Source organism: Zalophus californianus, chromosome 12 (genome assembly GCF_009762305.2).
Source record: "Zalophus californianus isolate mZalCal1 chromosome 12, mZalCal1.pri.v2, whole genome shotgun sequence".
In the NCBI taxonomy this organism is placed as follows: Eukaryota; Metazoa; Chordata; class Mammalia; order Carnivora; family Otariidae; genus Zalophus; species Zalophus californianus.
Window position 1 is genome coordinate 54,452,707 of NC_045606.1, and position 15,183 is coordinate 54,467,889.

Below are 15,183 nucleotides of genomic sequence, written 5' to 3' on the forward strand. Positions count from 1 at the left end.
AGACTTCCCAGATGTGTTCTACTATAGTATGTAGCATTCCTGTCTTTCCACCCATATCACATTGCAAATTACATAATGGATGAACTACTTTATTGCTGATCTTCCTTTTCCAAAACTTTACAAATCTGAATTTAATGTAATTACCTGTTAAAACTGTCTCAGTCTTTAAGGGTAGTCCCCTAATTATGTGTTTGACTTCTTACCTTTAGCTTTAAGAGCGCTCTTAACAAAAATTTCTTTGATCCACGCTTTTTCTGAGAACTGTTTTAGACTACTGCTGAATTTTACTTTTCTTCCTGCGTATATCTCTTTGGCTTATATCACCTTACTTGAATAAATAACAGCAAAAGTAACTTTTTTTTTCCTAGCCTCATCTTTTAAAGAGCAGTTATATCAAACTGTATTTCCTCTGCCTTTTAAAGCTGTTTGACCTAACTTGTCATGTTTCCCTTAAGGAAGAAGTCTGCTTTTCCTCTATTAATCTGGGTGTCTAACTTTGTTTTACTTTCCCACTTGCCTTATTGTAATTATGTGTGTTTAAATCCAGTGCTATTTTTCTTGCTTTTCTGAGCAAATAAGATTCCTAAGGCCTTCTTAATTTTTCTCTTAGCTTTTGAGTTTATTATGGCTTTGTTGAGGCTTTTCTAGTATCTCAATCCAAGAAGATGATTTACCCCCATATAATAAGGGCTCCATTTCCCTTTATCTTTTCAGTGATTTAAATCCACCACCCAACTATAGTTGAATCTACAGTCTACTCAGGGATTTATACCCAGGGCCGCCTTGAAATCACGCTGGGCGGGACTGATTGCAGAACCTTGTTGACAAGCTACATAAATCCGAAGGTTAGTCATTCCTCAGTCCTCTTCTTGGGATATGATGAAGGATAGAATTTGGGGATAGAATTAGCTGATTGCATGCCTCTTATGAATGCCAGCACATATTGTTAAAAGTTAGAGCCTCACACAGTGCTGTGGAGCTTACATGGAGCCTACTGCCTTTTGCAGTCCTACCTGGCAAACATGTAGAGAGAGCAGAAGGTCATTCTACCAACACTTGCCTGAAATGCTTGCCTGTTTTGAAGTGAAATCTTTCCTAACCAAAGGACTGTTCCTGCAGAAGTCCCTAATAATTATAGGCACTAAAGCATCACCTAAGTTTCTCTCTGTCTGCAGTGCATTGAATGTCTCTGCATACGGATTTCAGCAGCCCTCCTCCACTCCTGGTTCCAAATATTTAAGATGAGTTATGTTCCACTTTGGAGCAGACTTAGAAGAAAGTGAACCAGAAGGCCTGGCAATGTGGGGTCAGTGACCTCTACTTTATTCTTGCTCATCCTATAGAACCTCTTCCACAAGCAACAGGGGAGAAAAGGACTGAACCTTCCTTCCCAGTACTTAACTTGCCCCAGAGAAGAGACACTACAGTATGAGAGAGAAATCTAATGTTTCCCCTCAGTGGGTAACAGTTATACTAATACCATTTTTCCAATTATCCATTCTCTCATCACATTTTTAAAATTAACAGACTTTGCTTTTTAGAGTAGTTTTAGGTTTACCAAAAAATTGAACAGAAAGTACAGAGTTTCCATTTTCCCTCTCTCCCTCCCAGTTTCCCCTACTATTAACATTTTGCTAACACAAGTAGGATACATTTGTTAAAATTGATGAGCCAATATTGTTACATTGTTATTAACCATAGTTTACATTAGGGTTTAGTCTCTGTGTTGTACATTCTGTGGATGTTGACAGATGTATACATGTATCCTGTTACAGTATCACAGGAAATAGTATCACTGCCCTACACATTGTGGGTGCTCCAGCTTCTTACCACATTTTTGAAATAGTATCTTTATCTGTATTAAATTCCTATTTAATGTAGATCCCTCACATTTCTTAAGTTTATTTCTCAACATTTAATTATTTTGTTGCTGCTATGCCAGGTTGTTTTTTTGTTTTTTCCTCATTTGTGTTTCTTTGTGGCTTACTGCTCACATATAGATTAGTTAATTGCTTTTTCATATTTATCTTATTTCTGTCTAGCCATCTTACTATTTAGTTTTGTAAGTGTTAAGTTTATTTATCTTTATTTTTTTACTGATTTTGTTACCTAAAAACCCAAGTCAGCTAGCTGCTCATTGCTCAAAAAGCCAGTACTTAAGAGACATATTTTGATTGGAAAGGAATATGAGCTTTATTCAGGAGGCAGGCCACCTGGGAAGAAGGCAGACTTTTGTTTAAAAACCAACTCTGAGGTTTTTGCCTGGCCCAAAGATTTTTAAAGGAACTTCAGGGCAGTTAATCAGTAAAGGGGAGCACAGTGATCTATAACACTTCTTGATTGCGTGCAGACTCAATGGTACCAGCTACAGACATTATAGCCTTGCTTGAAAGTTGTGTATTGGTGCCCTGGGCGGGGGGAGGTTGTGCGAGAGAGTTTGGTTCCCATACAAAGAAAGGTTTAGTTAATCACGAGGGCTAAAGATGCTTGCTAAACTTAGAGACTGGTAAATTGGCCAAAGGGGCCGAGGCAGAGGCAATTTTCAATTTGGCTAAAATTTTCAGATTTCAGATTATTCAATAATTGAATAATAGTAGTGACAGCATCTGTGTCTCTTTTCAAACTTAAATGAGAATGCTTCTTTTGTGTCACTATTAAATGTGATGTTTGCTTTTGAGTCAAAACACCTTCAACATACAGATACATCATTTTCTTTATTAAAGAGTATAAAAGGAAATGAATTTTTAATTTTGCCATCTGTTGAAGTTTTTCTCTTTTTTTAACCTGTGAATATGCTGATTATATTAAAGAATTATTGTTCTTGAAGCCTCCTTGCATTCCTAGAACAATATTTGACTAATAACCCTGCTGAATTCACTTTGCAAATATTTGACAGATCTATAAGTAAGTCCCTACTAAAAGAAGAAAAAAGTTCAAAAGTGCAAAGAAAATGTGACTAAAATACCACCTGGTAGTTAAAGAAAAAAGACAGCAAGGAAGCATAATAAATTGTGTAAAAGAAGATGGCCTATGTAAGAGGAAACATAAGTTATCAGTAATAAATATGAAGGATCTAAATCCTACTAAAAGTAATTTTAGATGGTGAGATTTTCAGATTAAGTCACACAAATCTATGCAATATCTAAGAGACTAAAAATTCAAAAGCTGAAAATAATAAATATAAAGATATAACAAATATGGGGGGATATAAACAGAAATTGCCAGGGTTTTTTTTTTTCTTGTTTTATCCAGTGAACATGTATTGTTCAGAAGGTAGTTTTGTTTAAGTTTCTCTTCAATTCACATGGGACTTGTTACCTTTCATATTCTCCAGTGTAACCCAGATCTCTGTCTCTTCCCATTTTCTATCTGCGGATACACTCTTCCTGAGCAGAGCCTAAGTCAGTCCCATCTCCTGTTGAAACCTGTTAATCTATTGTAGTACAGTCAGATAGACGTACCATTTGGATACAAAAGGTTCCTCCCATTCCTTCCGTAACATTAATATCCAGCTGGAGATTATTCTTAGAGACGACTAAATTGCTGTGCAGAGATCTCTCTGATTTCTTTAACTTCCTAAAGTGCCTATAAATTCATGGCACTAAAAATCCCTATTGCTGAGTATATATTTTGGAAAGGTTTTTCACTGCATTTCAGTATAGTTGTACATCCTCTGGAACTTCCTGTCAGCAGCCAAAAACCCCCTCCCTTATCTGACTTGTTTGTTCTGTCCGAATTCTTTTTCTTCCTCCCTTCCTTTCCTCCTTTTTCTTTCTTCTCTTGAGCAGCTAGATCAGCTTGGTTTGGTGGTAACCAAATAGTTGACCTGGTTTTGCTGCCTGGTATTTTTGGTATGGTATGTGGCAAAATCACCTAAGAACTATGCCTACTCTGTACCTCCCCCACCAAATCAAAGGAAATAAAAATTTAAAAATTCAAGACACTAATGGGATAACAATGGCTTTAATTATAAGTAATCTGCATGTGATATCTAAGCAGTAGTCCATAGGCCTTACAAAAAAATCTTCACATAGCTGTAAAAATGAAATTTTGTTCATCTTTTAGCCCACTATAAAATAGAAATAAAGCCCATTTCCTTTCTTGTACTGAGCAGTACCATCTCACTTGGATTTTTATTCATGGAGTAATAAAGTAGAATATAGTGACTTACTTATCCGAAATTGTATTAGTTTTATTTTTTTAAGGACTTTATTTATTTGAGAGAGTGAGTGAGAGCACAAGCAGGAGGGAGGGGGAGAGGGAGAAGCAGACTCCCTGCTGAGCAGAGAGCCCAACAGGGGACTCAATCCCAGGACCCTGAGATCATGACCTGAGCCGAAGGCAGATGCTTAACTGACTGAGCCACCCAGGTCCCCTGTATTAATAGTTTTAGTAAATACTTAAAATTTACAAAATGCCATATCCTCTGAGCTACTAAGCCACTATTTAGATTTGTGATAGATTTTTTTTTACCCTGAAAGTATTATTTGCCTCATATTCCCAGTGCTAAAAGAGTGTCTGACATATCACAAGCTCCAGATTTTCTCTGAGACTAACCTGTACATTATATCTTTAACTTCATTAAGAAATTGAAATTTTGTTTGACAAAAACGGTATTCTTTCTCCTTGAAATTCATCTTTAAGGGTTCCAGTAAACTTTGAGTTTTTTCATTAATATTTCATTTCGTCAGCATTGTAAGTATTTAACTCTGCCTTCTTTCAGCAACCTAGAGTGACACCATTTTGGCCTTGGTCAGAAATCACAATTTAAAAGTGGTTGCTATCCAGCTCCTGTCAGACGTACATTTGAGAGAAGTGTTACTAAGGAAAGAGTGTGGAATGGTCATTTGGTTTGTCCACTCTGTATTCTGAATTGTTTTTGTTTCAAGTTAGATCTGTGTAAGCTACTTTCTTGGGAAATACAGTGTGCACTTTGGAACTTATCAAGAATAGATAATTTTTTAAAAACCCAGATTGCTATGTTTGAAAAACCATCAAGGACATTGCTCTTATTTCATTTAATGTTCTCATAAAATCTCACCATAAGAAATACCTTAGAATTTGTGTCAGAAAAAAAATTGGTTTCCCTAAAGGCTTAGTAGACTACTTTTCTGATTATAAAGATCTTTTCTTTTTTCCCCTGTTTTTACTGCTGGGAAGCTCAGTGCCACATTTTGATACAGCAAATCATGATAGCAGCTCTGTAAGTCCTTTCTAAATGTGTCTGATGAACAAATTCTGTGCTGGACAAAGACTGGATTTAAATAGAAAATAGAGATAAAGCATTTGTCAAGCACCGGTTTTGTATGTTTGCTAAGCCAGGCCCAGAGAGCCTCTTTTAATTTCATTTATTTCTCTCTTGACTAGAAAACATTGTGTGATGTGATCCTTATGGTCCAGGAAAGAAAGATACCTGCTCATCGAGTTGTCCTTGCAGCAGCCAGTCATTTTTTTAACTTAATGTTCACAAGTAAGTATCTTAAAGTAAAACATAATATTTTTTCATGAGAATGAGGTAGAGTCTAAATGAAAATATCTTCCTAGTTTTTAAAGCACTTAAGAAATTAAGGCCATAAAACAATGAAGAGATTGAAGGGTGGTTATGATGAGGATTGAGCAAAAGAAAAATGTCCTTTCATTAGCCCTACAGGCCCAAGACTTTCATGGATGAAGATACAGTTTCTACTTGAATGCCCAGTTTTCTTCTTAACCTTAGATGGAAAGGCAAAGAAGAAAATAAATGTTAGGATAATTTATCTAGCAAGTTAAACTAAATAAAAATGAAATATGAAATACAGCATATCATACTAGAAAAAACTCTAGATTTAGAGTTGAGAACTGGGTCCAAATCCTGGTTCCTTTGCTTAGTACTGTCTTATGAGCTTGATCAGGTTATGTAATATATCTGCCTCAAGCTTTCTCTTTGGTGCTCTGGCTACCTATGAGGTTTTTGGTAAAGAATGAGAACTTTGCTAGCTATAGCTTACTATATATATAATTGTCATTATTCTTGTAGATGTTTGCCAGCTACATCAGATGTAGTTTTGCTCATAGCAATTTAGAAGAGTGCTACTAACTTATTTTAGAACTTGGGGAAGTACTAAATCTATTTTTATGTATATGTTTACTTGGCCTTTTTTTTTAAGAAATACACTAATTCACTAATTTCTTAGCTTATTTTAATTTAAGACACATCTCAAGTATGGAGAATTAATTTGCATTTATTATAGGAATGTTGGGCTTTCTGGGTATCTTTTTTCCAGAGAGATCTCTGTCCTATTATTCATTTCCATATTTAATGTGGCCTGGAATGAATGATACTATTACCAAATAGTACTCATGCCATTTATATTTCTTCTCTTCATTTTAGCTAACATGCTCGAATCAAAGTCCTTTGAAGTTGAACTCAAAGATGCTGAACCTGACATTATTGAACAACTTGTGGAATTTGCTTATACTGCTAGGTAAGTTAAGAAGGATCATTTCTGTTGTAGAGAAGTAAGGTTGGGATCTACCATGGCAGAGTATTGTAGTGACAAATTGATGTCCTCCACATTCTTCAACGTGAAAAACTACAAGGATGGGGAAGTTTGAGGAATCTACGCCATACTGATGCAAGGACTGAAAAGTTTAATTATCTGTTTAATTTCAGGGGCTAGTAGGATACATTTTACAATAGCATTACTTAAATAATAAAAAATTGTAGGAAATTAATATTCACTTTAACTTCTTTGCAGAATTTCTGTGAATAGCAACAACGTTCAGTCTTTGTTAGATGCAGCAAACCAGTACCAGATTGAACCTGTGAAGAAAATGTGTGTTGATTTTTTGAAAGAACAAGTTGATGCTTCAAATTGTCTTGGTAAGAAATCAGATTCCTAACTTAAAATAAAAACAAAAATAAATTTTAATGTGTATTTTAATTTTAAAAAGTATGGTTATAAGTATCCTCATTTAATTTTAAAGACGTCCACTAGAAAATACACTTAAAATGCATTTTAAGAGACACTTAGGGAGGTGCCTATTAACCTGCGCAGCAAGAAGCCCATTAAATACTGTATTAACATTTTCTAAAATATAAAATAGCTTTAATAATGAGTTTTTATGAATCTGGAATGGAGAGTAAGGATTGCATGTGGTGGTGGTGTGATATATGATATCATAAGTATGAATGTTCACCTTTGAAGCACTTAAGATTGCTGAAGTCTGTCTTGAATGAGAAAAAACAGGTTGTATATATTGCTTGAGGTCTTATAGCTAGTATATGGAGGTGCTGAGGTTGAAATTAAAATAATCTTGTTCTTAACTACTACACCATGTTGCCTCTCCACATTGTCAGATGTGCTAGCTATTGTATACTACAAGACTTAAAAATCCTAGACTATAAATTAAGATACTAATTAAGGAACTGCTGTAGGGGGCGTCTGGGTGGCTCAGTCAGTTAAGCATCCAACTTCATTTCAGCTCAGGTCATGATCTCGGGGTCTTGAGATGGAGCCCCATGTTGGGCTCCACACTCAGCACAGAGTCTGCTTGTCCCTCTCCCTCTGTTCCTCTCCGCACTCATGCAATTCTCTTTCTCTCAAATAAATAAATAAATAAATACATTCTTTAAAAAGACCAGTCTCTAATCTCACCTGTACAACAAAGACATTCTGGAATGAGTCTGTTTCTCTGGGCTATAGTTTGGGGCTCCATTCATCAATAAGATTAATGTTCCTGAGATTTTACTTATTTCTCCTTACATAAATATTCTCACACAATTTATTGTAAAAAGGGAATTCAGAGAAGTTTTTGGAAGATGATGACATAAGTATTTTTCCCTAACACCCTGTTGCTCTAAATTTCCAACCAGGTGATTCATCTAAAAGAAAACCAGCCAGAGTAGGGAGTGGATATGGTGGTACAAAGCATACTGTGGAACCTGGAGCAAGTTTGTGCTAACCACATCTTAGGCTTTTGGCTTCTGAGGAGACCATTTAGGAGTTTTACTTCTGGGTGCCTTCTGTCCTCATTGTTTTCAAAGCTGAGAGGAAGGACAGCATAGCAGCCTAGAAGGGAGACTGATTCTCTGGCTAACCCTGGGGCAAATATAGTGGCCTAGCCGGTTGAGCCAAGTATACTGTCAGTACCCAAGGGAACTACTTCAGCCTGCTTTCTATTTAGCCCTGAGTGTGGCTCTCCCTGTGAGCTGATCAGAGAACTCTGTCTTTGTTTTTACCACTTGTCAGTTCTCTGCTGCCCAGAAGACCCCAACAAGCTGATTTCCATGAATACTAAAGGAACTCATGGCACCTGATGGAATTGGGCAAAGATTGTACTAGATTAAGGTAGTATTAGATTAAAGTAGTCCCCCCAGTAGTTTGGAGGACAGAATATCAAGCTAAACAGCCAAAATGAATGTTTCCTATAGACAAATTTAATGTAAGAAGTAGAGAACTTAAAATAGAAAGGATGCATATGAAGGGATGGGGGAAGCTGTGATTTTCCATGAAATTCAATTGAATTGAAAAATAGAATGGATATTCTTAAAAATCAAACTAAAGAAGATCAAACAGAAAACTGCCTCATGATAACAAAACAGAAATGCAAAGAAATGGAAATCATTAGTGAAAACATAAAAGACATGGAAGGAAGATAAAGGGACACTGATATGAAGTAGGAAGTCCAGAAGGAACAGGTGGAGGAAAAGCAGTATCAAAGAAGTAGTAAAAGAAAACTTATTTGAGCCTAAAAAAACTTTACCTTTTACACTAAGTTATACTAAGTACCAGACCTGATGAAGTAAGATATTCCTCTCCTAGGGGCGCCCACGTGGCTCAGTCATTAAGCATCTGCCTTCGGCTCAGGTCATGATCCCAGGGTCCTGGGATCGAGCCCCACATCAGGCTCCCTGCTCCGCGGGAAGCCTGCTTCTCTCCCTCTCCCACTCCCCCTGCTTGTGTTCCCTATTTCGCTGTGTGTCTCTCTCTGTCAAATAAATAAAATCTTAAAAAAAAAAAGATATTCCTCTCCTAGATATATCCTAGTGATATTTTTTGCTTCCAAAATCAAGAAAGAACTTCTGTTTGGGGTGATAAAAATGCTCTGGCACTAGATAGTGGTGACGGTGGCACAACATGGTGAATAAACTAAATGTCACTAATGGTAAGTTTTATGTTGCATGTGTTTTACCATATATTTTTTAAAAATCAATATAAAAAGAATTTATAAGCTTTTAGAAAGAGTATGGTAGGTTAGTCAGAAATTGGCCACAAATTCTTTCCATCCCTATATGCATAAGTCTTTATATATGTGACTTTGTAGCTTTCCATCAAGAGGTAGAGAGTCTTTTTTCCCTGTGTAGTCTAGACTTGGCCATGTACCATGCTTTAACCCATGGGACATTGGCAAATGTGACATGAGCAAAGGCTTAAAAAATGATTGTGCATTGGGGCTTGCCCTTCTTTGCTGCTGGGGACTCTTCTGCCATCATGAAAAGATTAGAGACCATTTGGGGCACAGATGAGCTGTACTAGCTGATGTCTGTACCATCCAGCTTACTTATTACTAGATAAGTAAATGAGGCCAATCTAGACCATCCAGTCCCCAGCTGAGCAACCAGCTAACTACAGAGATTAGCTAAACCAGCCCAGTTCAAAAGAACCACCCACTTGACTCACAGAATTGCAAGAAATAATATATTTTTGTTATGTTGAGCCAGTAAGTTCTGGGGTTGTTTTTCCTGCATCATTAGATAACTGGGGCACCTGGGTGGCTCAGTCAGTTAAGCGTCTACCTTCGGCTCAGGTCATGATCTCAGGGTCTTGGGATCAAGCCCTGCGTTGGGCTCCCTGCTCAGCTGGAAGTCTGCTTCTCCCTCTTTCTCCCTCTGTGATCTCTCTCGCTGTCACTCTCTCTCAAATAAATAAATAAAATCTAAAAAAAAATAGATAACTAATATAAAAGTTTACTTAGAAAAGAAAGAATCAGAGTGATGTTAATTTATCTGCAACAGTAAGTTAGAAGGTAGTAGCATAAGATATGCAAATGGGGGAGGGAGAAAAAAAAGAATTACATTTTAAAACATCATTCACTGGAGACATTGCAAAGACACAATGTATAATCCACCTATAGCCTTCTGAGAAAAGTATTAGGGGAAGTACTACAGCAAAGTAAGAGGTAAAGATCTCAAGATAGGGATGTGCTGGTCAACTTCCTTTGTTACAAGCAAAATAAACTGACTTGCTGGCTTAAACAGAAAAGGAATTTATTGAATGCTTTTGAGCTACTCCTAGAACTGCCTACAGGGACGCCTGGCCGGCTCAGTTGGGGGAACCTGTGCGTCTTGATCTCAGGGTTGTAAATTCAAGCCCCACGTGTGATGTGGAGTTTACTTAAAAATTAAACACACCAAAGAATTGCCTAGAAATCTCAAAAATCTCAAAAATAAAGCTTAGGAAAAGTGTAAGGATTTAAACAACACAAAGTTGTTTAGATATCACAATCTTTTACCCAATAATCAGAACACAAATAGTTTTCGGGAACCCTTGGAGTGTTTACAAATACTGATCAGCAGCCACAGAAAATCTGGAGCACCTAAAAGAGAAGAGACACAGGCTATATCTGCTGATTACAGCGCAATAAAGCTGTGAACTAACCTCAAAAGGAGAGCTATTTTCTCCCGCTCCATTCTGAACACTTAGATACTTAACTGAAGAATTATTTAAAAAGGTATTTTTAAAGAGGTATTAAAAATGAACTCACAGGCTATATAGAAATATATGACAATAAGGACAGAATAAATCAAGACCTTTGGAATGTGACTGAAGTATTTAAAGAAAATTTGTAGTCTTAAATATTTCCAAATAAATACATTTATTTTTATCTTGACTGAGTATTGTACTCGAGGTAGGAAAAAAAATTTTTTGACACCTAATGAAAGTAGAAGAAAATACCTTTTTAAAGTAAAATTAATAAATAGAAAAATAACACTAATAGACTATAGATTGGCCAGAGAAAGAAAAGCTAATTATTTCAAAGAATGGTATAAAATAGTTAACAAGTCTAATCAAGAAGGAAAGTTGAGGAGCACCTGGGTGGCTCCAGTTGCGCATCCAGCTCTTGGTTTCGCCTCAGGTCATGGTCTCAGGGTCCTGGGATCAAGCCCCCCTCCCCCACCCCCATTAGGCAAATTGAATCCATCAATGAATGTATTTTTAAAAATAATGCTTTAACAAAAAAAATAATAATACTTTGCCACCCTGGTGTGAGGTGTTGGTAATGGAGGAAGTTGTTCATGTGTGGAACAAGAGTATGTGGGAACTCTACTTCCTATTAAATTTTGCTTTGAACCTAAAACTGCTGTAGAACTTAAAATCATATCAGGATTTTTTACAGCAGAATGTTGTAGGCTTATTTTAAAATTTATTTGCAAGAGAAAGTGTTTAACACTAGCCAAGAAAAATGTGAAAAAGCATTGAAGGGGCTTTTCCTACAAAGTATCAAAATCAGCCATACTTAAGTCAGTATAGTATTGGCATAAGAATAAACAAATCAGTAGAACAGAAAAGGATCCAAATTTATGAAATTCATTCAGCCTCATATTTCTGGAGTCATACTTTGTCTTCAGTGTATGTTTGGGGTTTTTTGAAGTGATTTTCTATTCATTTGTTTTCTTCTGTATTTAGGTATAAGTGTGCTAGCAGAGTGTCTGGATTGTCCTGAATTGAAAGCAACTGCAGATGACTTCATTCATCAGCATTTTACTGAAGTTTACAAAACTGATGAATTTCTGCAACTTGATGTCAAGCGAGTTACACATCTCCTCAACCAGGACACACTGACTGTGAGAGCAGAGGATCAGGTGACTAAATTGTCTTCTCACGTTTTATCCTTTTTGATTTCTTATGTTTCATGTTTGGACACATGACAAGGAAAAGAATCATATTAGTAGAGAATCTGTTCTTTATATTAAACAGAGTATTCCAAAATCTGTTTCATAGGAAAAGTAAATCTTGGGTGCTTATAAGGGCTTTCTATTTGAGAGATAGGCCATTTGGTAGAAATAAAGCTATTGGATACCATGGTAGGAAGAACAATGCTTCCCCTCCAAAGATGTCCACATCCTAATCCCCACAACTAATGAGTATGTTACCTTACATGGCAAGTGGGACTTTGCAGATGTGGTTAAGTTAAAGATCTTTGAGGTCTTTAACCTCAGGTGGGCCCAATGTAATCACGAGGGTCCTTAAATGTGGAAGAGGGTGGCAGTGTGAGAAAGACTTGGCCAGTGATTGCTGGCTTTGAAGATGGAGGAAGAGGCCACAAGCCAAGGAATGCAGGCAGCTGTTAGATTCTGCAAAAGGCAAGGAAATGCTTTCTCTAGAGCCTTCAGGCAGCCCTGCTGACACATTGATTTTAACCCAGTGTGACCCATTTTGGACTCAACCTCCAGAACTGTCAAATAAACTGTCAGAGGTGTAAGCTGGGTGCAGGCATTTGGGAGCTAGATGGCCTAACAGTAACACTTTGATATGCAGACATTCAGTTAATCCCTCTTTTCAGTCCCACACCTTTCTCTGTATTTGAAGCCATAGATTTGTGATAATTGGTTACATCAGCAATAGAAAACTAATAGAGATACTGTAAAATCATATGCTTTGAGTTACTTTTGTTCTAAAGATAAAAGATTTGCACTGAGCCATTTTTTGTCTGGTCTTCTTAATGGCCCAAGGTCATGAGTTATATTAGTCTGCAAGCTGACAAGTTGGACCTGGAAGACCTGACTAGGTAAAAACAAAAAACAAAACAAAACAAAATCCTCAGTTCTATGACCAAAATTAACTGATTTATATGCATTATGGAAAGGGAATTTAAAAGTAACTTTAGTCTGAAGAAAACCTGGCAAACAGTATCTACAGATCATCAAACCTGATGAGCACTACTTATAGGTTAATATTTTGAGTGATAAGTCATATTGATATCATGCACCCTTAATATAATGTAAAGAGAATGGCATGGCAGCTCTGTGGTCTTCCTCCTAAAAAACTGTAATCCTGGTCTAATCATGAGAAAAACATCAGAAACCCAAATTGAAGGACATTTTACAAAATACCTGACCAGCACTCAAAACTGTCAAAGTGATCAGAAACAAGAAAAGTCTGGGAAACTGTCATAGTCTAGAAGATCCTAAGGTGACATAATGGGTAAATGTGATGTGGTATTTTTTATGGGATTATGGGACAGAGGAAAAAATTAGACAAACTAAACTTTTGGAAGTATGGACTTTAGTTAATAATTGACTCAGTTGTGATAAGAGTATCATGCTAATGTAACATTTTAACAACTGGGTGCAGGGTATATGATAGTATGCACTATCTTTGCAACTTTTCTATAAATCTAATATTTTCCAAAATTAAAAGTTTATTTTTAAAAAAATAGGCCAGTTCCCATAAAAAATTAATTCAGAACTTAGGAGATCAAAACTTAGGCCATATTAACATCAACCCCAAATTAACCATTTTAAGTAGCTCAAACATGTATGTGGTAGATGTGTATGTTTATGAAATAATAGGTATGTTTTCAGTGTGTCTAAACTCATGATTTGTGGGGCACCTGGCTGGCTCATAGGACTCTGGATCTCAGGGCTCTGAGCTCAAGCCTCACGTTGGGCATGGAGCCTACTTTATTTATTTATTTTTTTTAAAAAAAGATTTATTTATTTGAGAGAGTACAAGCAGGAAGGGCAGAGGGAGAGAATCTCAAGCAGACTCTGCACAAAACGCAGAGCCAACTCAGGGCTTTATCTCACAACCAAGAGTCATATGCTTAACTGACGGTGCTACTCAGGTGCCCCTGGGCATGGAGCCTACTTAAAAAAAAAAAAAAAACTAATAATTTATAAATCAAATTGTGTTGATACAGTTAGATTTGTTTGGTAAAGATAAATGAGTGCTACAGTACTACTTTGAAAACAATTCTTATATAAATATCCTTTAATGTATTTTTTTAAATATAGAATTTTTATATCGTAAAGTTTCTGGAAAACAGGTAAGTCTATCATTTCATAATTCAGGAATATCGTATTGAAATAAAATCATAGATGACCTTCATATCTCTTGGGATGGAAGCCCCCTGAGGAAATTAGCCTATTTTCCTGGTACCGAGTGAACATGTATTAAAACTATCATTGACCAGTAGATTTCTTTCAGTAGAAGTATACATCATCATAGCTCCTCCTGAAAAGAAGTTATATTTTGTTTTAAAAAATCATAAATTCATATCCTCCCTGTGATTACATTATATAGTACTAATTAGTTCTAAAAAATATTTCTCTACAAGAATCATTAGAGCAGTGGGTAAACTGTTGTGAAGTACTGGCAAGTGTTTGGGAATGAAAGACAATATCTGAATAAAATATTGGGAATAAGTGGTTGTGTCTTCATGAGATCCTCCCCCAACCTTCAGTATGAGAGTAAATAGGTAATTGGAAATGTTGCTGCCTTCTAAGAACTTTACTATGCTGTTTTCCCCCCTTAGGTTTATGATGCTGCTGTCAGATGGTTGAAATACGATGAACCTAATCGCCAGCCATATATGGTTGATATCCTTGCTAAAGTCAGGTTTCCTCTTATATCAAAGAATTTCTTAAGTAAAACAGTACAAGCTGAACCACTTATTCAAGACAATCCTGAATGCCTTAAGATGGTGATAAGTAAGTTGCCTTACTGTCCATTTATAACCTGATCCTGTAGCCAGTTTCTCTTAAGCTTAAACCCTTTAGAACGGATCAGACTCCGCACCAGAGAGAAACATTCAAGACTTAGCTCTTTTAGATAATTAATCCACTGGGGTTGTCAGCTGTCTACTTGGAGAAGACTTAGCCCCAGCCCTTATTTATAGGGACACGTGTGGTAGAAGGTAAAGATTACTTATACCTTGTCTTCTTTTGTGTATGATAGCTTTCTTACACTTCGTTTCTGGTGTTTCCTTTTTTATTTTATTCAACCAAATTGTGTACTGTGATCTTTATTTTTGGCCTGGAACTAATAGCTGCCATATTTTTTCATTTACTTAGTTTTTCTTGATTTGCAGACTACGTCCCAACCCCTCTGTAAAATGCTCCTTAATAAAATTGTACAGTTAGACAATCGGTTGCTTTGCTTTTATTTCCTGGAAACATCCTTCATAGAGCCTTCCTTC

At 36.4% G+C, this 15,183-nt stretch overlaps 1 protein-coding gene across 1 annotated transcript in view; it reads left to right on the forward strand.

Annotated features, from left to right (window-relative positions):
* KLHL7 (kelch like family member 7) overlaps positions 1-15,183 on the forward strand; it is a 64,774-nt gene that overhangs the window by 14,016 nt on the left and 35,575 nt on the right. The window contains 5 exon segments of the mRNA XM_035723228.1: positions 5,368-5,470; positions 6,371-6,464; positions 6,738-6,862; positions 11,670-11,845; positions 14,521-14,699. Of these exon segments, the coding sequence (XP_035579121.1) occupies positions 5,368-5,470; positions 6,371-6,464; positions 6,738-6,862; positions 11,670-11,845; positions 14,521-14,699 (677 nt within the window).